A 24,600-nucleotide genomic window follows, 5' to 3' on the forward strand; every position below is an offset into this window, starting at 1 on the left:
TACTCCATTATTCTGCTTACAGTTGCCTCCACCTGCTCTCTGAGAGGCTGGCATCTCCTGAATAATTTCTCATTTGTAAAACTACCTCATCCTTATCTCTGCCTCCAAGCTCTTCATCTTCCCTGGCTCCCATATGCTTTGTTTTGGTTTGGTTTTTAGTCTTGTCTGACCTTCATATTCTCTTTTGAAACCTGACCCTCATAAAAACACAACCCCTAAACATACGCCTCCATCCAGGCCTCCCTGTTTTTCTCCTCTTTGGACTCTTCCATCCTTTATCTGTTCGCATCTTGAAATGAAGAATGGAAAACTGCTAAGAAATAAGGCAAGAAGAAGAAAAGATTACGCTGATGATATTAGTCTTTTAACACTGGTAATTTAGTTTTACTCCATTCAATTCCTACTTAGAGGATTTCTGAAAACTTACTGTTTGGTGGGGTGTTGCCTTGTACCTACACTGTGAAACATATGGATCCACGCATGGACACAAAACTAAAACCACCTATTACCTCTCTTAAATTCAGAGAGAGAAAAAATCACTAACGCCACAGAGTGCTATACTACAGATGGCAGACTGCTCCTCATTCCTACCTCATTCCTGGTTTCCATACATAACACAGAAGTGCATCACATTGACCAGACCAAACAACTTAACTACATGGCCACTGGAGCCCTGTGTTTAGTCAGACTGTTACAAGTTCAATTTTTGATGCATGAACTTAGGAGGCCAAGACAAATTACTTCTACAAATATTTACTCTATAGATCCCTTACTCATTAGTCACAGTTATTAACATCAGCATTTCATTTTAAGTCACCAGTTAATATTATAACAGTTTTTTCTCCATCAGTGTAAGCCTTTTGCAGTTGCTAAAGCCAGTTTACTGTGTGCCACTCAGCAGCTGTTGGGAGGAAGCAGCAGCTCATGCAGTAAGGAACAGACCCACAGTAGGAGCAGGCCAGTAGTTTCCTTGTGCAGCCAGTTCCAACAGAATGCCAGTGGGAAAGTTTGTCTGAATTTAGGAAAGTTTAATATATGAAAAAAAAAAAAACCCAAACAACAAAACAAACAAGGATTACATCTCCATATTCTTCAAATGTTTCTCAGATTACAGTTCTTAAAGAAAGATTTAATAAGGCACGAATACTTCTTTTGTTAATCAGTATCATTTAAGCTTGTACAGACATAGAGAATCAAGCTGTAAGACATTTTGCTCTACCCTTGGTTACCAAATTTGACATAGTTACTTCTGGCTTGTCAGTGTAGACAAGGCAATTGGCCATGGCTTTCTTTGCTCATTTACTGTCATAAGAGTAACCTTAACAGCCCCAGCTTTTTTGTTAGAGAGCAAGGATCTACTGCAGTTGTCTGGGAACAACCTAGGGCATCAGCTAGATGCAGCCAAGAAACAACAAACACAGCGGAAATACCAAGCTCACACATCAATGATTTCTGCTATCAAAGCCAATGTATACAGATTTTAGCAAAGAAAGAAGAGTTGAAAATAAACGTTATTTACCATTTTTTTCCATATTGACCACGAATAAGTTCCCCCTGCTGAGTGCACTGCTAACCAGAACTATTACTGTACTCCTATGAAATGGAAGACAACCAACCAACACTCAGAAAGCTGTTCTGACTGGATACTGCAAGTACCTTCATGCTCATGTGAATTAATTTTAAGCCACAGCACATGCTATCTTACAAATAAGGGTGGTTCTGTGTTTCTCTTAGTGAGGAAAATGCCTCCAAACAAAGGCTGACTGGGGGAGAGGGCAGGGGAACGCAGAAGAACCACGCTTTTCATTTGTTTTTCAAACAATCATTCCACTGTTCCAGCATCCCTTCTGTTGAATGAGCTGCAAGATTTACCCTTCCCAGCAGCAGCCACTCAATTACAGTGCACTGCACAATATTTCTGTTGTTCAAATTCATTAGGGGGAGTCTGGAATGCTAACATTTCGTCTCACATGTATAAAGGAGATTCCAGAAGAAAAAGGATAAAAGCATTCAGAAGCGAAATGGCATATCCTCTTGACTTGCAATTATAAGACTTTCTAGTTCAAAGTACCAAAGCAGTTTTTAATCATCAGTCGAATCTATTACAGGTAAGGAAAACAGTGCTCTAGATGACACTGCCCATCACAGCAGCAGTAATGGGACAAGTACAGAGAACGTTAGCAGACAAAGCTCCATAGTTTGCAGAGGCAACCCAGAAACTAAATGAAGAGATAAGATGTATTACCACGCAGGGATCATACGCTGGATCATTCTATCACAAGTCCAAGAAGAAAGACAATAGAAATACAAACACTCATGCACTGTTCTGCAGCTGCACACAGTTCCAGAATCATCCAAACTATCCTAACATATAACAAAAGTGAACTTTCAAGCTTGAAAAATGAAGGAAATTAGTGATTTAGCTTTCAGTTTCAATCTCAGTAGCAACAGAGACACCAAACTATTGCAAACATGGTTAGTTTTCTAACATTAACAGTACTTATTCATCCAAACTAAAATTCATCATCTTACCTGTATCGCACATGGAAAGACTGATCTTCTCGCATGCTTATCAAAACATTACTTTCCTCCATTGAGCTGCATTATCAGTAGAGAAAACACTACTGTTCTGTAGCAAGGCGAGTAGTTTGCTACGGAGAATTGTTGTCAGAACACCATTCCAGTTAGTAGGTTAATAAATTGGCATACAGGTATCCTAAGCTGCTGTCGAAATACTCTTCTTTGTTACTAAGGTAAGCAAGTCACTGCCAGACACATCTTAAACTTTCAGAAATGTGTTCAAGTTCTTTCATCTGTGGCCCTTTCAGCTCCATTCAGCTGCATTCCTGCAAAGGGAACACAAGACGCTTGGCTTGAAGTCTCATAACATCCCGTTCATAACTCACAACCATTTGTAGCTGATATAAAAGCATAGCACTACTCCGACCAAGCAGGAAATGTCAATCAAGAATGTAAAGCCAGAGCCAAAACATTCATATATACACAGCAATTCCCATAGGCAAGCAAGAAAGCAAGAAAGTTTTATAAAAAAACAATGCTCTTCTCTGTTGGAAAGTTCAAGTAATTTATCCTTGTTAGTTTTTTGGGGGTTTTTTTTGCCTCATGAAGTTCCATGCAAAAAGAATAAAGAATGAAAGCTATAGAATAAAAGCTGTAACATAAAACCGATTCCAAACTGCTTTACAAGTGAACAGCTGCCAGAACTGGCTGACACAATCCCACCTGGAGAGGCTCATTCTGGAAACCACCCCTCTGAACATCAGGAGCACAGAAGCCAGCAGAGGTTCAAGCTCTACTCCCTTTCCCTTCCTCTCCCAAAAGGAAAAGGATATTTTTGTTTTGCCTTCTTATTTTTTATGGTTACATATTCTGAAATGCTGCAGTTGCTGCATGAGCACCAAACTCTGCTTCAAAGGGACTGCAGCAGCTACTGCTCAGAAGTTCGACCTGTTTAGGCTGGCAGGGAAAACAATTTACCAAAAAGAAACTATTCAGAAGTTTACCCACTTTTAAGTATATTTTTAGCAGAGGAGTTGATGTATTTATTGCTTAGCACTAACACTACCTTCCTTTGAAAGTAAACATACAGTTGTGTAATTCACAAATGCATATTTCATCAAGAGCTTGCAGAAATGTCACAAGAACAGAACTCAGACAAAATTGTCAACAGAACTCACCAATTCTTAATTGTCTAGATTCTACATTCTTAATTGTCAAGGAAGGCAATGCCTTCTCATTAGTTTCATCAATTACCAGGTACGAATATTCATGCTTCTCACCACCCTCCTCTCTGACAGCATCTTTCAAAGAGACTGTTCACAGTGTTCTTCCAGTCAAACAACTACTTTGCCCTCCCACGCTCAGCACCAGAGTTATTTGGCATCAACAAGTGGGTGTGGGTATACTTTAGCAATTACAAAGCATGATACATACATTTTTAAATACCATTACAACCCACACACTGAGAAGACCACATGACAGGTATTTGCTCTGCACAGATTTGCACAAAGCTCAAGTCAGGCAACTCCTGCAAGCAGCCAGCTGTAAGTGGCCCTGCCTGCACTCATCGCCCCAGAGCAGTGCTGGTGTTCAACTACAAGGGGACCAAAAGTTACTGATATGCTTCACATCACATGTCAACAACTTGATTTAACTGGGCTCCATGTCCATCTCGTATGTCATCTCAGGTGGGTGCCACCTCCCTGCTGCTGGAAGCCCTGCTGCCCCCTCCTGCTGACTGCATGGCACATGGCTGACTTTGATGCTGGCTCTTGATGCGGGCACAATGGCCCACGTCCAACTAAAGGCACATTGATCAGAGTGATTAATTAAAAATGAAGGTGGTAGATATCCATGACGACTCTTGCAGACACTACCTCCTCAAATCAGAAGATTCCAGCAGCATCCTTGGCTCCTTCCCTCATCTCACCATCTCCCTTGACCATATTTCCATTTTGGAGACTGTCAGATGATTGATGATCAAAAATCATTTCTGTGCTCATCAGCAGCTACAGGCCTCCTCGCAGCCACAGGCTGACCAGTCACTGGGGGCTGGCTGCCGGAACACACCCAGCCCAGCTTGTCCTGCCTTACCTTATAGGAGGCAACAAACCAAGGCCTTCTCTGCCCATCTGCTATTTTTCACAGACCTACAGAAGCATCTGCCAAATGACATCATCAAAGGCTGAGGGATTCGGAATTGACATGGTGGAAGTATAAATTGAGACAGACCAACCACACACATACTATTTCCTTACAAAAATTAGCTACAGAGAGTGGTTGCTTCAAGATTACAGCAATTTTTCCAGTGTTGAACTAAGTCTGAATTTTCTTTCAGGGAGTGGCTACAGCATAAGTGAAAAAACAGGAAAAGAATCTTGCAGTGGATTACCTGAAAACAAAGCAGAGCTTTGTGTACCATGTGAAGAAAAAGACAGACCGAGGACAAAAAAAAATACAGCAATGGTTCTGCTACTGAAATACAGAGGTTAGCTTGACTCCTTGAGACCTTGAAAGTGTAAATCCACATATAAACATCAACAGTGAGTCTAGAGGTACTGAACCACAACTGAAACCACACAAACCACAATTTTAGTCTTTAATGATGTCCAGGGATATTTTTAAAATTCACCTAAATTAACACAGAAGCCTGAGATAAGTCCCTCCAAATTTAATTAATTCTACTTCAAATTTAACCTTGCATTCGCACAGAAAACAGACAGCCAAAAGCATTTGTGCAGTAATAACCATTCCCCTCTGAACATTCCTTAACATAGCAGTGTGACATGTTGGGAAGCAGCTGTTTTCTCCAGACCTTGGCATGACACAGCACAAGTGCTGAGCCACGAGGGGGACGTGCAGGTGAACAAACGCCAAACAAGGACAAGCGGTGAGGTGACTCTTGGAACCTTACGGACATGCTCTGCTCTGCACCACGTCTGACAGTTCAGCGGCTGATTAGCTGGTGCCACACAGAAACCCCCTTACTGACAAAGTGACTTTGAGGTTTTATTCATGGCCAACAGTGGATGCAGAGCAATTCCTGCTCTGGAATATCTTCTTTCCTCCAGATGGCTTTACACATAGCGCAGATACCCTCACAATCAACCGCAGGGCTCCCAACACACGCAGCGTTCAGCGTAACACCAAATGCAGCCCCTGCCAGACACGGGTGGGCTGCACCCAGAGGGCAGAGCAGGACAGTGGGGGTCTGTAACTATATGGGCCTCTACCTAGGAGCGTGCCTGATAGAGCAGATTCTGCACAGTTTGTCTTTACCCAGTGCATGGGGAAGGCCCAGCCTATGCTATCATACTCACCAGACAAGCTGTAAGTAAATACATTAATACTAGCATCTAATGTGCCTGATCCAGATGCTTCCTCTTCCACCCCAGATCTATCTGCTGACTGACAAACATCAGACCACATGAAACTAAATCACATCACTGAATATTGCAGAAAGTCACCAAGTGGGTGGAAAAAGGGTACTGCATCAGCTTTGGGCCACATGTGACACCCATTCAACAGAACAGGAACCCTACCAACCCACTCAGCACAAGCCTAAGATTTCACTTTAGCATGTTAACAGAAAGCAGCACACAATGCTTCCTCCCCCGTTCCCAGAACTATTTTTGCATAGGAAATCATCTGCTCCTCATCGGAGAACCAAAATAATGCTAAGAGGTATTTCATGGCTAGGACTGAATGACCCATGGCTAACCACCTTGTATGAATCAAAAGAACAGGATTACAATAGGGAGGCTTAGAACTTTGACTCCTTGATCTATAAAATGATTTCATCTTCTGCCCCCAGCCTGTTCCTAGTGCTACATTACCGTAAAGGACAAAAAGGGCTTTTGTCCACACACTTAACTCAGCATGGCTGCAGGGGGAGAAAGTCGCAGCGATAACCAAGAACCAGGATACCCAGGACAGCCCAAAGTAGGACTGGAAAACAGCTTTACTGAAAACACTGAGTATCGGTAGGAAAAATAAATAACAAATATTCCATAAAAAATCTACAATTACTTTACAAGACTAAATAATAATTGATTCTATTAATGCACAATTTTATTTTTAACAAGCTCAAAAAATATCCAAGCAAGAAGATCCTCCTAACTCTCAAGACAGTACAAACCAACCAAACAAAAAACAACAGGTAGCGAGCGTGTCTGAGACAAAGCTTGCTCACAATGCAGTGGGGATCACACTGCACCCTCAGCTGAAAATGAAAGCATGGACACAGCTCCAGAGCAGAGTCCAACATCGATTATGTAACTGCTAACACAGTGCTGCATTATGACAAACACGGTAACAGTGGAGACACTTAATTTGCTGCCCTATTTCTAAACAAGCTTGATCTAATTTTTACATTCTTTGGTTACCTAAACACAACTGACCGTGCTGTGCAGTGCGTTCCAATCCAAGGCAGAGGAAGCTTGGTTCTTCCAGGCCCTCTCATGGACAACAATCCCTCTTCACTCTTCCTTCACATACAGCCCTTTTTGGCCTAACACAATAGACACCCTCGTTCATACAACTTTATGTTAAAGACTAAGCAAACCCGACGAGCACTTCTACACGCCCTCTAGCATTATCTCTATATACTTTCTATCTATTTCATTGATTAGAAGTAGTTAAATTTCCCTTCATGTTTGTGCTGTACCTAGTTTACATAATCGAGTTTGCAGCTTTAATGCTCAAGATCTGCAATATGGCAAGCCTTTTCAACCCCACGTATTCTTTCACTTCATTTTTTCTCTTTATCATTAAAGGGCTGTGCAAACATCTCTTTAACAAGTAAGCACTGCCTAGCATTACTTTCAATATCACTCACAATGATCAGTCCTAAAAAACAAAACAAAACAAACAAACAAACAAAAATAAAAACCAACAAGAAGAATCTTAATGACCCAAGTTATTTCTTCCAGGTCATAAAAAACAGAAACACCAATAACTGAATCCAGAAGCACTTTCCCAGTCTGAGTCAGAAGGAAGCTCATCCACATTCTTAAGTGTTATTTTATTTTCCTTCCCTGTGAAGCACCCAAGCCATGGATAAAAACCGCATAGACGCTTTGCAGTGAGAGAAAACCACATGATAGCAAAAGCTAAAGGGAAAAAAAAAAACAAAAACCTTGTAATTAAGGAACGTTCACATTTCTGGACAGAATGTATTATCTCTACTCACACCAATGCCTTATTTTCACTCAACAATCACACTGAAATACAAATGCATTCCTTTTAACAGGATCACTCATCAACAGCAGAAAGAAATGCCAGGCACTTAGGACGATGCAATACATGAGTGAGAAAAACCAACATCTCCTCATTGCTGATGTGTTCATCAGCGTACTGTTGTGGTTCCAAGCCAACTATTAACTGCAGTAAGTGAGGAAGTGCCCCATGAGGCATTCATCAGTAATACAGGTTTGTAAAGAGAAATGCTTAAGGCATCTTGCAATGATGCAAGCTATACAGTAACTTACAGGCCGAGAACGCACTGCTGACAAAAACAAATAGAACAACCAGTACATATACTTACAGCAGGCAAAGGAACGCAGAGCAGCAGCCAACGCACATGTACTGCACGTACTGCACTGACACCTGAGTGTAAGAAACAGCAATGTTCAGGTGGAGCTCTCAGCGCCTCTCTCCCAGAACATCTTTCAGAACAGAATTTCCCTTTATGAAATAATATTTATCTGTAAACAGCTAAATACCTGCCGCCCTGCGTGCAAGGAGCTAACACAAATGCGCACAAGTAACCATTGTAACTCTAAGGACAGTTCTGCAAGTAGGTCACATAAGGCAAGCCCCCACCATGGCAATATACAAAAGGAAGAGAAGACAAAGTGCCTGCAGCATAACAGATCTAATATCCTTATAATTAAACTAGTCAGGAAACAAGGAACCAATTCTACGTGCAATGAGATTTTCAATGCAAAATGCTGGAGTAATATCTTCTCTCTGCCTTGAAGAACAGCAAAAACTGAGTTGCTGGGTGTCCTGGCTCTGAGTTACCAGACTTCACATCTGAATCTCACTCTTGCTTGCCAGGACAACTTCACCATGCCAGTGCTGGACATCAGGCCTCTCTCAGCCCAGGCAGTCACTCAAACACCACTAAATGCTACAGGCTGCCAAGGAGCACCAGATGGGAAACATTCCACAGAAAATGTTGTACTTAAGCTGATGGAGAGTGTTTATCTCAAATGTCTCTAACAATGTGCTCCACTTTGCTCAGCTCTGTTCTGCCTCTTTTGCCCACAGCTGTACCCAAACTCAATAACACATTGCCACACAAATCCCACACGCTGCCCAGCCACAACCAGGGGCTGCTGGGTAACAGGGCCCACGAGGCACTGCATACAGAACCGAATTCTGAGCAGCACAACAGCAGGACAGTGGCAGAAAAAAGAGTGAAGAAATTAAAAGACTTGGAGGAGCCCTGTGGTAGACCACATAATGTTTTTCCCCTATAGCTCAGCGGCACGAAAGCTTCCCCTTCATATCAATGATGGTTTATAGCAGAAGTTCTATTATCTGAACAAGAACACATGTCAAGCACTAAGAAGCAACCTGCCACTGACCATCTGCTCAATGTCACACACATCTCAGACCACCTCTCACCTCTCACCAGGCTTTTTTCCCACCAGGTTCTTCTGGTATTTTACACTCCCAACACTGTGATCTTTAACAACACAGTATCCTATTTTAGATGCACTCATTCACATTGCTAACTTCTGATTGAGTGCCTAAATGAAAGCAAAGAGTTTCTTCCTTCATCTGATACCTTTCTGTTCTCTCCTTCAAGGGAATGGTAACAGCCGTAACAGCTTCATCTCTCACCAGGTCCTAAGATCAGTACTTGTGAAACAAATTATGTCACTGATACGTTACTGATAAGGACTACTAAAAAACAGATCTGAGTATGAATGACAAAGTCGTGCAGAGCAAAAGTGACTGTGCAGCTGCTACCAAAAACAGGAATGACAGCAAGTGGAAAGTACAAATAACTTTGTTATTAAATGTAATAAATTAAGCACAGATACAGTTGAAAATACTGACAGATCTCATTAACTTTAAAAAAAACCAACACATTTATTAACAAGACTTCTAACTTGTGGGGAATGAAAGCTGCTCTCCATAATGCACATGGGGACCCGAGTGGCTTAGAAAAATCAGCTGTCATTTGCTGGCAAAACAACACAAGAATAGACAACAATAGTCCTAGCAAATTAGGAAGAGATTTTGCCAACAAAGAGATAGAATTCATTTCCAAAACCGCATTGATCTCCTTTTCAGTATATCAGGAGAATCAGATCTCCTGTATTCGTGCACGCTGCTATTCAGCACACTCAGATGTGCCAATCTTTAAATAATTCAGATGGTAAAAGGAATAAAAGGAAGAGAGGAGGGAGACAGCAATTTGAGCCAAGTGACAGGGACAGCACGTGAAGAAAATGCTGAGATATCCATTAATATCTTTTAAAAAATTAGGGTTTTAGGTTCCAAGCATCAAGTTCTGCTGTATTTCTCCAGCAAGAGCAACGGGAATATACAATTGCAAGCAGCTCTCAAACAAGAGCGTTACGACGAGCCCCACAGTTTCGGGCAGGTTTTGTGTAAGCTCAGCAGTAACTGAAGGCACAAAGTCCATTCCTCCAGCGGGCCGTGGAACCGCCGTGCCAACGTAACCACGGATGGAAGCAGCGCAGCAGAAGGCTGCCAAGAGCCGATAGAGCGCTTCTAAATCATAGCAACGCGTGTGCAAACAAAGACTCGGTAAGGACCACGTCGCAAAGATGACATCGGCTGTGCTTCCAGCTTTAACAAGATCGGCATTTACGCGGAAGGCACAGACCGACCCCAGGAGGCCCGTTATCCCCGCGCGAAGCTGGGCCGCAGCAGCCGACTGGAACCGCAGCCCCCGGGCGAGCCGCCGGAGGAAGGAGGCGCCAGGGCTGCGGTGCAACTCGACGTCCAGCCGCGGTTCCAGCAGCTCCACGCGCGCTCGCTGCACGCCTCGCCAGCCGCCTGCGGGCACGCGACGTGTCGGAGGCCGCACCGCTTCTGCCCCGGCACGGCGGTGCCGCATACGTGCGGGGCTCGCGCCCCCCTCCCCCGCAGCGCCGGGCCCGGCAACGGGCGCCGACGGGCGCCGGGTTTCCCCTGCCCCCGGCCGTGAAACCCCTCGGGGCAGCGCGCGCCTCACCTGGCGCCTCCGTTGCGGGCCGCGCGCCGCCGGCACAGTTTCCACAGCGACCGCCGCGGCGGGGAGTTCCGGGCGGCACCGCCCACGCGCAGCCGTGCTTCGAACCCGCCAATCGCCGCGCGCCCCCGCGCGTCCCCGAGGCGGGGCGGACGGCGGCACCAGGCTCTACGCGCACGCGCGGAGGCCGCCCGCGGCGGAAAGTCGCATCTTTCACAGCGGCCAATGGGAGCCGCTGGCGGGCGCAGGTGCCGCCAGATGGGCGGCGAGCCCGGCGGGTATGCACGAGGCCGGGGAAAGGCGCGGGGCGGCGCCTCTCGGTTGTGAGGTTACGTCCTCCTGCCTCCGCTGCCGGCAGGTAGGCGAAGTCGAACGCTGCTGCCGCTCACGGCGCCGCGCCTTACTCTGCTACCTTCATCCACCGCGCGTGGGCTGGGGGGCGATGAGAAATCAATCGAATAACGGTGGGCGGGCGGCGAGCGGCGCGGCGGCGAGCGCGTTCTTACAGAGCTGCTGGAGCGCGAGTTGCGTTACCGGCCTCGGCTCCGGTTACCAGAGGTTTCGCTGCTGCGCTCGAGGGGAAAGAATAGTCAGCAGTTACCTGCACTGCAGTCTGCTCTCCTTTTCCTCTTTGTCCCCGCAGCACCGCACCCACACCATCTCGGCCCAGCCGCCAGCCCGAATCCACGGCACAGCTCCGAAACAGCCACATCGGCCTAAGAAAGCAGGTCCTACTCGGAACTGTATTGAATATACAGTAATTCCTACTCATCCCTGATGGATTTCAATCCATGCACTAATTGAAGTTCTGTCCCCAAAAAACAGAGGAACGATGCCATTCATTCGGCCCACAGAGGTGAGCAGGCAGTAAAGAAGCACAGAGCAGCAGTGGATGGAAACCCAAATGAGCTGCTCGATTCCAAATGAGTTACACTGTGTCACAGACACGACTGATGCAGAACAAGATGACCTACCTTGTGATGGAGATGGGGGAATAGCCCGTGAACACCATGGCAAGTCAGACCAATTGAATGACTGCACTTACATCCCTGATGCTTTGAACTTACCCCTTTCTGAAGATAACAGAAATGCATCAAATTATGAGATTTATGTACAACCTGAAGGTGTATTTAACTATGCTAAAGGAACCATAGGAACAAGTGGAATTTCAGCTGGAATACCTGGAAGTGAACTGTCCTTTAAAAAGGACAGCTGGTGTGGTCAACCAGATGGCAGAGACCCCCCGAGTCACTCCAGTATGTCCCATGTCCTTCTGCGCCATTTCCCTACAGGAGAGTTAACGAGCAAATGGCAGTTGATTGAACATGAGACTATACCAGAAACATCCCTGACTGAAAGCATTGACGAAACCACAAACAAGCACACAGCTTGTGAATGCGTCCAAGGCCCTTCAACAGGTGAACAACAGGCAACCAAGTTTGAAGAGCACCACTTAGAAAAGCTGAAAGCAGTGAGTACTGAAGGGAAAATTCAGGATTTGCTAAATAAAAACACATTTGTTTCAAAAACCTCTACTTCTACTCTTGCTAAGCATGGGTGCAGACAAGAAGACTTTCTGTTGATTAATGAGTATGAAGATGCATGTATCTTTCAAAACACAGAGCAGACATACGTGTTTAAGAAATCAGTTCCATCTCATGAGCTCATAGCAGGCCAAGGTGAAGCTCAGAAGTGTCAGGAAGACAGTAATGAAGTCACTTCAGAAATGAAAGTACCAAAAATGAGTGAAAATAATAAATCCATTCCCACCATTAAAAGAACAACATCCTTCCCTACATTGCTAAGTAAATCAGTAACCATTAACAGCATTCTAGAAAATCAGAAATGTTTTGATTCCATTGAAGTCACAAATCAGGAAGGAACAAGCATTCCAGAATCGTCCCAACAACAAAAGGTAATTAGGATAATTTAATAAATTGAGAATTTCTTAAAACAAGAGTGATGTGTACCACTTCAGTCAGTAATCACTTCCACAAAGTTCTGTGGGATATAATCTCTATGGAGATTTCATTACCAAATTTATGATGCTCTGTCATGTTATTCCTGACAGCAAAGCATTGCAGTAAATCACCAGGAAATCCACTATAAGCAGTTAATTCCAGTATTATATGAAAATGTTCTCATTCACTAAAAATAATATAAATGGGAATTTCTTAAAATATTTTTAATCCTGTGCCTGTTTTTACAATTAAGACTTACACTCTTCAGCTATTCAGGCCAGCATTCATTGAAAGGTCAGGATTTTTTTGTTTTGTTTTTGAAGGTTTTGCTCTATAATAAGATTTGTCTTACAGCAAATTTTAAGATTTCTCTTACAGTAGTAACTTCCTGTTAAGATTTGTTGGTAATTAGATAATCACTTCTTACTGTCATGCCCTGCCACTGAGTTCACTCCAGAGCTAAACAGATGCTTAAGTCCTTTCCTAGGCTTATCCCTTCATAAACTGTTCAGGATGGAACAACTTCTAATACCTTTCCCTATAACTTCTTGATGGTACATTGAAATGTGAACACAGCTTGCTGACATCAAGAATCATACTGATTTTCTGAGATACAATCAGATACAGAAGTCCTCTAAAGAAACCTAAATTCATTCTTATTTCTATGACTCCAAATAATCACCAGAACTTTTCTGTCACCTTTATAATATACTTCCCCTTTACACAAATTGTCTAAATACAGATTCATAACCCAAGTTGCATATTTCAGTATATACACTATGAGATACACAAACCAAAGTCGAAGCAAATTACATGATACAGTTATAACCAACTTCCCATTAACTTTAGAAAGTAGTCCTATGCATTTCCAAACTTTTTATTGTGCAGAGCATTCTGCATGCTTCTTCCTCAAACCAAGATTCTCCCTTTGACAGGTACCACCTCAGTCAGGTTTTCCAAATGCAGGATTTGCCATTTACTCAGGAGACGTTGGAACAGCCCCTGAAGCCTCTACAGCAGACACTTCTGTCCTACAGCCTTCACATGGTTTGTCTGAACCAAGTAAGTGCAAATACCTAACTCATTTCAAGTAAATCAATAGCACTTTTGGGTAGAAGTTTTGGAAAGAAGTCCAACTAATACATTTTCTCTTACATTACATAGGATTGCCATGTGGGAAAACAGCATCTGCATTTCCAACAACTCACACAGTAGAACTGTGCAGTCTAAATGCTTCTAATTCACTGCCCAAAATAACCCAAGGAGAGATGATGTCTCAAATACTAAAGGAACAGACAGATCAACTAAAAATTAAAGTAAGGAGCTCTGTTTCAGTATCTATTTTGCATTGATTCTTTAGTTTTATGGTAACTTGGCATGTTTGCTTTTAAAAAACAACATCTAAGTCTACTATTTTCTCTTGAAGGTGGAAGACTTCTCTAAACACGTGACCAAGGAGACATTCCTCTTACAAGATGATTATCTGGTAAACTAATGTCTTTCCAGTTACCTGAAGTGTACTTTAATTGGCTAGACTTGAGATTTTCTGGCAATACACTCAGTGTTTTTCTCAAACAGGCATTTGAAAATAATTTGTTCTGAATCTCAGACTTAAACTGAGGTTAAGAAGAAGAATAAAGGAGCTCAGTAAGTGGCTCAGTTCTTTAAAATTAAAGACTGCAGTTAGGAAGTAGTTAGTGAAAGGCCTTAAATTGGCATAGAAATCATTAATTGTGATTTGTAGGGTAGTGTGTCTGAAGGGTTATTTAGTATTTTACCTCTAAATGACCAAGCAGCACAGCGTACTGATAGGTATAGTAGATACAATTCAGAGCAGCAGCAGAATTCTTACTAATATCACTGCAAATATCATCTGTCTTACATAGCATATGTAGATATTACAATATCTTGTTAATGATAACATCATTTACTGTTGAACTCTCTGTTATTGGTGAAGGCATTAAATCAACTGAAAAGATACCTTGAAGCCTTGGAAAGGAATTATTTAACTGCTAGAGAGGAGCACCGTAACTTACAGCTGCAGTACTACAAGGACAAGTCTGTCAACATTGGAGAATTTGACCCCAAAAGGTTTGAAGATAAATGCTAAGTACTTCATCAGTGTATTTTCCACATTTTGGAGCATCTAACCACTATTACTTTATCAGTCACACTTCTCAGAGGTGAAAACATTTTAATATCACACAGGGTAAGCTCGAAGTTACTTGGCCAAAATTCATCTCATGCTTTAAATATCCTTGTTATAATAATGGTAGCTATTTGACTAATTCAAGCATTTAAAAGGGACTCCGTGAACTCCATTTCTTTCTTCCCTCTATGAACTGTATATTGCAATGCCAAATACAGTCATCATAGTAAGAAATAGAAGTTTCACTAGCTGTGTATTGTGATTGATTTTAGAAAGGTAGAAGGAGAAATATTTAGACTTGGCACGATGCTTGAAGACATCAAAGAACTAGCAGATGACAGCAGGCACAGATGGGCTCCTTCACCCAGTTCCTGTGGATCTGCCCATTCATCATATTCTCTTTGGGAGGTAACTGAGTCTTATCATTTAAAGACTGCATTATTTCATTTTATTCAAGAAAAACAGGGTGGTTATCACATATTCTCCTCTAACATTTGTAAGACCATGATGCTTTTGAATAGCATGTTACTTCAAGAAATTTTTTTTTCCATGAAATTGTAGCTTAATTTTTCATTAACTGTAAAAAAAACTTTAGTATGAACACAGCTGCACTGAGTAATCTAAGTGCTAGCTTCAAAAACATTCATTTCTGAGTAAGAAAATGAGCAATTATTTTCAGTTTTACAGAGCTTTCTGGTTTTGAAAATTCATTATTATAATTCAGCTGGAAGAACGATTACTTTGTCCAAGATTCTTTAACTGCAGAACTGCTGGAAGACTGAACATTCTGCTACAGAAAACTGAGTTTACTGTTAAATATAGTAATATTTTGTCCTGGATCATAAATACATGGAAAAAATTGAATTAGTTCTCCACGAAACAAAAGATAAATATCTTCATATGCTTTCATTCTCCATATTTTAGAAGTCATTTTTCTCTGCATCTCAAGTAAAAGATAATTAGAAAACGCAGGCTGGTACAAGTCATCTACTTGAAATACCCTGACTGAAAACTGCTATCCTGGGGTTACTTTATACAGAGCTCAGTACTTTCAAGTATTGCTGATTCCCCTGAAGAAAATACATTTCTTAGCAAGAACAATGAAGGAGAAAATACAAGCCAGACAAGTTCCGTAACTCCACAGAGAAATGCCCACTTCTCTTTGCAGTGTGACAGATGCAATCTTCGTATTCACACGTAAGCATAAAACTTACACAACTACTGGAATTATCACAAAAAATGGTACTGCAATCATTTGCTGAGTACAGAAAGTGAGGGTGCCTGGAATATCTGAAAGCAGGTAGAATGCTCACAGACTCAGCTTCTCAGAAAACCCTTAAAACCTCCTTCCAGGCTGGCACTCCTACTCCAAAGCCAAAACACTACTGCCATCATTTTGCTAAGAGTCAAATCATACCTCTGTATAAAATTGATTGCAACCGCACTGATTCAAGATATGAGTGACTAGATACAACACAGTACCAGTGCAAAATGTTTGTTTACATTTGTGTAGTATTTTTAACTAAAAAGAGTGCAGATGTTTACATAATTAACCATCAAAACTTCAAACAACTCTAGAGTATCTGTACTCCCTTGCACGTATTTTATGAGATCAGATCAAATGTTTTTTTCTTCACCAATTAAGGTTACAGAAGAGAGCCGAATCAACTTATGGGAAAGAAATGGATCCTCTGGGAAAAAGTTGTCTGCTAGCAAGCAAGTATTCTTCAAATGAAATGGTATGAGAAGTTTTCATGTTCATTCTAATTTAGATGAACATAATAATATTCTGAAATAATAATATATAATATAGTATCATATCATATATTTATGTAATATGAAAACATCATATTTTCCCATTCAGTTTTTGCACAACATGAAAGCTCACCTTTTGAGGTACTACAGTTGTATAACTTGTATTGATTTTGAAAGAAAAATTGAAGGCACACTGAATATTTTTTGAACTATGTGATGATTAGCTGTGTTTATTAGCCTGCTTTTATTACTAGTTCAGAAGGCAACAACATACAGGCAATTGCTTGCCTACAAAACCTTTCAATTTGAAGGCAATAACAGAAGTAGATAATGTGTTAACCTTCTTCAACACTACATGACAATATCTTGTATTCCAACTTTACAGGTTAAGAAGTATTGATAAGTTGTCCAATTTCCTTTACCATTAGAATGGTAACAGATCAAACTGTAGATTTGATGGCAACTAGACAACTAGAAGCTGTACAGATTTAATGTACACTTGATACTGCTGTTCACACTGTGTGATGAGTACACAGTAATATAAACAAAACATCAGTTTGTTTTACCGTCTGTGCACAACAGAGATTCTTTTCACCTGAAGGAAAATATGAGGCGGAAGGTCTTGGATTCCATACTCAGGGTACATTCAGTCAGAAAGATAGTGCCAGTGAAGAGAGTATGAAAGGGTAAGCATATTAAATGTTTTGGCTAGGTACAGACACTTCTCTTCAGCTAAATGAACTGATACATGCATGTGCAGTGTGCCTCTATTCTGGACTCTGCTCACTACACTGAAAATTCTTCTGATATGTATGAAATGCAAGGATGATCTGTTTTCTGAATCATTACCAGTTAATCACATATGGTATGAGATATATCAGACCACTGGAGAATGGGAAAAACACCCCTCTTTTTTTAAAGACAGGATTATTTTCCGTATTGTAGTAGCTCATCTAAGTGGTATAAAACTTAAATAACACACGCTTACTTTAATAAAGCTTGGAAATAAGTTTACTCTTTTTTCAGTGATGGATGACCACAAAACATTCAAGCAACAACAATAATAACCTCAAATATTTGTAATGAACTAATCTGGTAGACTTGAAAGGAGAGCATATTAGTACTTCCATATATATTTCAAGTGCAAGGGTCAATCTGTCAAGTTTCATTTACAGATTCATCAAGGTGCTAAAATAGTTCCATATGGCTTAGTTGGGCTTTAGAACTTCCCGCAAATCAAGTCTCCATCCAAAGTCAGATCTCATAACAACATTCAGTGCACAACATAATCATCATCACGTTAGTATGCTGAAAGAAGGCAAGCATGGGAGAAAAACGCTGACGGACTATTTACTGAATAAATACTAATATCTATCTAATAAAATTCACCTAGCTTGCTTCCTTCTCCCTGTCATTTAAGGAATGCTCAATCTTCCAGTCTGTTTCCATGAGTACATAAGAAAAGCTCGCCAATAAATTTGCTGACACTACATTCCCTACAGTGAAAACATGTATATAAAATACTGCAAACAATGATCCTTACTCCTGTTTTGACGGAAAGTACATCACAAGTATTCCTCTAATTCCCCAAAGGCTGCAAAACTGAAACCTTAACAGCTCAGTTACAAAGAAACCATATCATCCTTACCAGTGATAATATTTTGATACAGCGTGTGTAAGCATCTCTAAATACACAGAATTTTATACTCCATTGTTTCTCAGTAAGGTGTTTATTATTTTAAAATAAAATTATTTTAAGGTGTGCTGAACAGCTCTGATAAGGCGGAGTCTTTCTGTCAGAACGTATCCTTTAACAAAGTCATTGTTTTGTGATTATTTAAGTTTCCACTTGACACCTTTTTGGGTTGATGAAAAGATAAGAGTTCTTTCTATAGTAGATCTATTTTCTTCTCAGTTAAGTGGCCAAACACTAATACATCGGTAAGGCTTATCATAAAGATATTATAATCTAACTGAAATATCATTCTGTTTTCATGCTCAAAGAAATAACATAATGGAAAGGAAAACTGGAACACATACAATCTTCATTCTAAGAAAACCGACCGATTTATCAGATAAAAATCTGAGTAAGTAGCAATGGGACACCAACATCAGAACTGTGTTTATACCTACTATCCAGTCTTGTTAAACAATCCACTCCTGTTACACCTAAGCACCATGAAAATTATTTTGGAATTCCAACACATGTACTATGCTAAGCAGTAACAAGATACTAAGAATAAAAAGGAGACCATAAAGGAGATCACATGGAACCCACTTAGCCACTCACTGGCCTTAGTGGCAGACAAGCTACAATGAAATTAGCAGCAAAATACAAGCAAAAGAGGTTTTGGTTAGAATCAGATACTACAACAGTTCACCCCTGAGAGGATGTATTATCTCCATCCTCAGAGATACTGAAAACTTAACAGAGGTGTCCTAAGCTACTTGATATAGGTTGGTCCTGCTTTGAGGAGAGATTGGACCAGACCATCTCCAGAAATACTTCCCAAATGGAATTACTCTATAATTCTAACCCATCTTTTTAGATGCTTTTTTGAAGACTAACGTCTTCCAAAGCATAATACTGACATGCACGCTGTGCTTTGATAGTGCTTTTTCTCCTTATCAGATGCATTTATATCATATGCTAGAAGACCTGAAATCTGGAGTCTTAACATGAAGTTTCAATATCCACTTTCAGTTTCAGGATACATCTTTCTTATTCTGCATAAAAACTAAATGAAAGGTTTGCCCAAACCTCTGTTCCGCTCAGGATGGAGACAAAAGACTGTATGTGTTCTCCTTCCTCAGGACAGTTTCTAACAACATGATTTCACCTAATCCAAACTAGAGCCCTCACTGGCTATTTGTTAGCTGTCAAATCATTGAAGATCCCAGTTCTTGGAGATTCACTAAGAATCTCTAGACATTTGTTTCTCTTACAGCAACTTCACTTTTCCTTTGCAGAATACTCCAAAGCTGTTAATATTCAACAACCTAGAAAAGTAGTATGAAGTGTCTTATATATAAGTTTGAATACACGTGGTTTGCTTATGCTTTGGGCCTACCTTTCATCCTTGATTTCTCGTGGCGTCCTTTCCCTGAATATAATACAGTGGGCCTTTTATTCTTAGCACCGATTTGGTTAGTGTGTAAAACAGCTGCTATCCCAGCTTCTAACATGTTCTTAGGCTGCCTTGCTTGTATAATACTTCAACTTTTGGCCATTTGAACCTGCAGAGCTAAAACCTAAGGACAGGAAAAGGGGAGCATTTCATTGTTTTTGTTTTGTTGTTGTATTGTTTCTTGTTTGTTTGTTTGTTTTTTATAAACACTTGTAGTACTGAAAAGAACAGTAAAAAGTGCATTTGAGGCTTACAGGTAGAGCTGAAAGCCATTCTTAACAGCTCAGACACACCTGTAAAATGAATGGAAAAGTACTTCAAACTGCAGAACTCTAACTGACTGTGAAGGCCTTGGAAATTATTTAGCTGAAGTTCAATAATGACTTAAAACTAGAAATCTTGGCTTGTGTATTTTCAGATATTTTTCATGTGTTTTGGGATTTTAGACAATGATTCAGAAGCCATCTCAGCCTACCATTCTTATGGTTCACAAAGCGATGAATTTATGAAATGTCAAAGTCACCAAATACTCCATGCAAAGCTGCATAGAGAGAGAAAAGGTATAATGATTTCAAAAATACCCAAATCGACACCAAGTTTTCTTCTTTGCACTGTTCCAATTGTTCAGTGATTTGTCTTTGTTTCAGGATTTAAATGCAGATGCTCCAGAGAAAGCCAAAATCCATTTAAACTCAGGAACTACAAGGAATCTGTTCAGTCTTGCACTCCACGTAGAAATAAAAACTCTGGTTCAACTTGTAAGTATGACACATTACTGAAATAATTTTCAATTACGAGTCAAATTCTCAAAAGCAAAAAAAGCTATATTGTGCATGTATCAGGCTAAATTCCATTTAGTACGAGCAAGTCACAGCACTGCAGCTGAACTGTAAATGAGTACAGATCCTGGGCTGAAACGAGCAAATCCAGCATTTACACACCTACCTGAGTTTAATTCCCTATGCACAACAACTACCACATCTGCACTGCTCTTTGACAAGTCCCATATTTCACTGTAAACAGTATCACCTCCAGTTATCCAGTGCCACATAGAAGAATATTAAAACTGGCCATAATTACACCAACCTTCTCATTCCTGGTGGTACATACTAGAAACAAGTATTAAAAGGGAATACCTGCTCAGCTCTGCGCTGTGTGACATACAGCAAAGTCAAGGATTGCCTGGTTTTTTAAACATATTGAACATGTAGTTTTTAAAGACACTTCTCTCTTAGACTCCTTGTACTGTAGGAATTAATTGAAGGTAGATCAACTGAATTAATCTACTGTTCAGCAGCGAGCAGAAAGTACAGGTTAGCTATTTCTCTATTAAGACAAAAAAACATTGCATCAAAGTGGCACTTACATCATTATTGGGACTGATGTCCTAATAATGCCATTATGCAACACTTTCTTCCTAGGGCCTTTCACTGTTAAGAAATGTAATACAATTCTATACATCACTCGTTCAAGAGCTAAACTCAACCCAAAAAGGGAACACAAAGAAATATTTTAGTCTCATTTAGATAAATCCTTAATATGTTCAGATTTTTGTTCAGTATCCTTGTGAAATTAAGTTTTACACTGCTCAGAGAAAGATGCTAAATGTATACAACATTCCTCTTTTCTTTATTTCTACACATGGCTTCAATGTCGTAAGCTTATTCGCAGAAGAGAATCCCCAGTCAAAAGGCTCAAACAAATCAACAGCCACCTGAACCTGTCAGCAGGCTTTATGAAAGGTAAGCTACAACAACTGCATGTGTGCATGCATGATAACAAGAAATGCCATTATTAAAGGTTCAGCACTGAAAGTCATCATATCATAAGCAGGGGCAATGGCTTACCTTCTGTAGAGTGTGCTACGCATTACAATTTGACTCAGTAATGAAATACCATCATGTAAATAATGACCTGAGTAGTTCTTCTATCTTTGTAGTTTAATGAATCAAGCTTCAGCTGACATACATACTTCTCCATCTTGAGAAAAAGTAATTCTTAATTCTTATTATATAACCACTTTCCCATTTACAGATCCCTAGAATAATAAAAACCTCTACAATATGTCCAAGTGCTACATTTAATAATCCTTAACATACAATTATTCATAGAATCTGAGAAATAAAATGGATTCTTCACCATAGCAGACTACACGAACTGAAACAAATTCTGTGACCATAAGCTTTACCAGCTTTATCAAATAACAGTAATTTCCTGCAAGTATGGTGGCCGCACTTGAGAATCTGTGGCACAGACTACTCAGAGAAGTTACAGCACCAAGAAAATGATGTTTTTTGAGAGATTTCCTGACTGCATTCTAGAATCTATTTTGTTTTACTGCAATACAGATTATAATCAGCTGCAATTTTATAATTTAGTCACTGTAAAACAGACTTGAAAATACAGGTTATCAAAATTATCAAATTTACAGTTTGAAAATACCTTGGCTTATCAAGTTGTGTATTTCACTACCTATTACATTTAGACCAAATTTTGAGGCTGATAAAAGCTTGCATTCAAACACAGATGATCAAATAATCCTTTTGCATTAATGCTTACCCAGGAAGAAGCCTGCCCGAAACACATCCGCGATCATCAGAAACAGAACTGCCAAGGACTTCAACATAAACGTAAGACTTGAGAGTGAAAATTAGAAACCCTACAACTAATCAACAAAATACATACCCCCATATCATGGCACTGTTGCTCATCCCCCTTCTTAGCACACTGATTATCTCAGTCTAAGTTTGTCTAGTCCACTATGGGACAGGATGAGGAAGTGAGAAAGTTTTCAGTGCCACTTCAAAATCAGATATAATGCACTACATTCATATGAAGCTTAGTATAAGGTATTAAGTGAATACGGAAAATCATTTTAGCATTGCGTATGCAGTATAGTAATAAATTTTTGTATATTAACACATTGCGTGTTAATACACACATGTATATAACACACTGTGTTTCTCAAATGTGAACAATTGCAGAATCTGTAGGTTAAACTGCCTTAACAGCTCTGAACCATCCTTACTCTCCCTCCATTACAAGAGCTTTTTGTCCTGTGGTTTCATTTCAACACTGCAGGATTACACAAAGAGAAATAAGTAACAAATGCTTCAACTTAAATCCTTGAGTAGCCTTCAAATACGTTTTACTTCTCAACGTGTATTCCAAGTAGGTATGCTGAAAAAGCTACAGAGAACCTTAACTACACAGCACTTCCTTTTCTATACCTACCTCAGCAAAGCTGTATTTTACTGCTTCCAACAGATTTTAAATTCTACTCTGGATCATGCAATACAGACAGCAAACAGTTTGAAGAAAGCTACAGAAAAAATGGTGCAAGCAATTTCTGAAGATCTAGCTAAAGCTAGAAGAAAACAGCTTTAACCATCTAGTTTCAGATGCTACATTTTTTTGCTGGTTATAAATAATAAACATTTCTACAAATATAAAATGACAGAGATTAGAAAATCAGCTAGCTTTAGTTCTATGATTGTCAGTACTAACTGGTACATCTGGTATTCCACATGTTTATACTCAGTGCCTGAACTAGAAAATGAATTGCTTATCTACTGAAGTCTTTGATGTTTTGGCTGGCCCCTGTTATTACTTACAACTGCCTTTCCTAAGCATTCGTTAGGCATCCATTTTAGCTTCATAAAAACTGGCTTATCAAGCAAAGTTAGTTTTTTTTTAAAATTTCTATTTCCCTCCACCCCCAAAGAGCAGAATGAGTTTCATTCACTCCAACGTACATTTGCATTTCGCACTTGAAAAGTAGCTGCTTGATCACACCAACAGATAGAAGCAGGATCTGCAGCTGCAAGCGGGATGCTAGTATATCGAGTCATATTTAAAGCATATAATTATTTCTGGAGTGCCCTACATTGAGAGTGTTTTGTTTAAGAGAGATCCTTGCATGTCTCAGAAACTGAGTAATGCCATTGGTTGTTTACCTGTTCCTAACAGTTGAACTGTTGCTTCACTCACATGTCCTCACCTTGTCTGATATATCTGACTGAGATTTCTAGCTGATGATGTAGGCCACAGAATTTTTAAAAACCGTTCTATGATTTTTCTAATGAAATCCATTTAACTGTAGCAATTAAAAGCAAGCAGACAGGTAACAGCTGTGCACGTATCAGATATGCTATTCACTGAAGCAAATCCAAAATATATCATAAAATCATTTGAATTAGAAGGGACCTTTAAAGATCATCTAGTCCAACTCTCCTGAGAGTGAAGGCATACCCACAGTTCCATCAGGTTTTCAGCGCCCACTGCAGCCTGACCTTCAACATCCCGAGGACAAGGCATCCACCACTTCTCAGGGCAACGTGTTCCAACACTTCACTACCCATACTGTAAAGGACTTTTTTCTTACATCTAAATCCTCGCTTCTTTAGTTTGAAACCATTTCCCCCATCCTGTCACAACAGATTCTGCTAAAGAATCTGTCCCCTTCTTTTTTCCAGCCCTGCTTTACTGAAAGGCCACTACCAGGCCTCTCTTCTCCGGGCTGAACAGCCTCCAATCTCAGCCTGATTTCCTCTCACTTGGACAAAGTCCAGATGCTGAATAGGGAGACTTAGTTTAGCATTAGCAATTAATATTTCTTTAACTCTATGCAATAAATCAATGTAAATAAAATGGGTTTTCTACAACTTGTCAGTTTGGTCCTTAAGTAGGACATTCTGATATTATTTTGTTCTGCTTTTATTGCTTTTACATTCCCCCTTTTTTAAAATTAAAAAACTGCTTTAAAGGAGGAAAAAGAAAAAAAAACACAACAATCTGCACCTTTTAATTAACTCTGAATGAACTTAACTAGCAAATACATTCTCTAACCCACTAGTTAGCCCGAGGACAACA

General features: G+C 40.3%; 2 protein-coding genes across 6 annotated transcripts in view; one reads left to right on the forward strand and one right to left on the reverse strand.

The window, feature by feature from the left end:
- Positions 1-10,824, reverse strand: part of GPSM2 (G protein signaling modulator 2) — a 25,296-nt gene extending 14,472 nt beyond the window's left edge. Inside the window, exons 1-2 of one of the 5 annotated variants that reach the window (XM_042873233.1) lie at positions 10,739-10,824; positions 2,533-2,846 (exon numbers count right to left, since the gene is read on the reverse strand). In XM_042873233.1, coding sequence (XP_042729167.1) covers positions 2,533-2,594 — 62 coding nt within the window. In that variant the 5' untranslated portion in view covers positions 2,595-2,846; positions 10,739-10,824. Of the gene's footprint in view, positions 1-1,519; positions 1,648-2,532; positions 2,847-3,698; positions 3,718-8,065; positions 8,084-10,738 lie in introns of those variants that run through there. The other 4 variants (XM_042873234.1, XM_042873235.1, XM_042873236.1 and 1 more) reach the window with 4 other exon arrangements.
- On the forward strand, positions 6,400-23,115 carry AKNAD1 (AKNA domain containing 1). The gene is given in 19 exon segments (XM_042873579.1): positions 6,400-6,503; positions 10,380-11,093; positions 11,379-11,463; positions 11,561-11,622; positions 11,624-12,650; positions 13,632-13,758; positions 13,861-14,012; positions 14,123-14,182; positions 14,654-14,787; positions 15,118-15,253; positions 15,885-16,042; positions 16,491-16,584; positions 17,183-17,286; positions 18,605-18,687; positions 20,175-20,288; positions 20,376-20,486; positions 21,389-21,470; positions 22,292-22,358; positions 22,996-23,115. Coding segments are annotated over 19 exon segments (3,534 nt in total).
- Positions 23,116-24,600: the final 1,485 nt, after the last annotated feature.

The sequence above is a fragment of the Lagopus leucura genome, unplaced genomic scaffold, assembly GCF_019238085.1.
Source record: "Lagopus leucura isolate 7727_CA_CO unplaced genomic scaffold, USGS_WTPT01 Super-Scaffold_100009, whole genome shotgun sequence".
Classification (NCBI taxonomy): domain Eukaryota; kingdom Metazoa; phylum Chordata; class Aves; order Galliformes; family Phasianidae; genus Lagopus; species Lagopus leucura.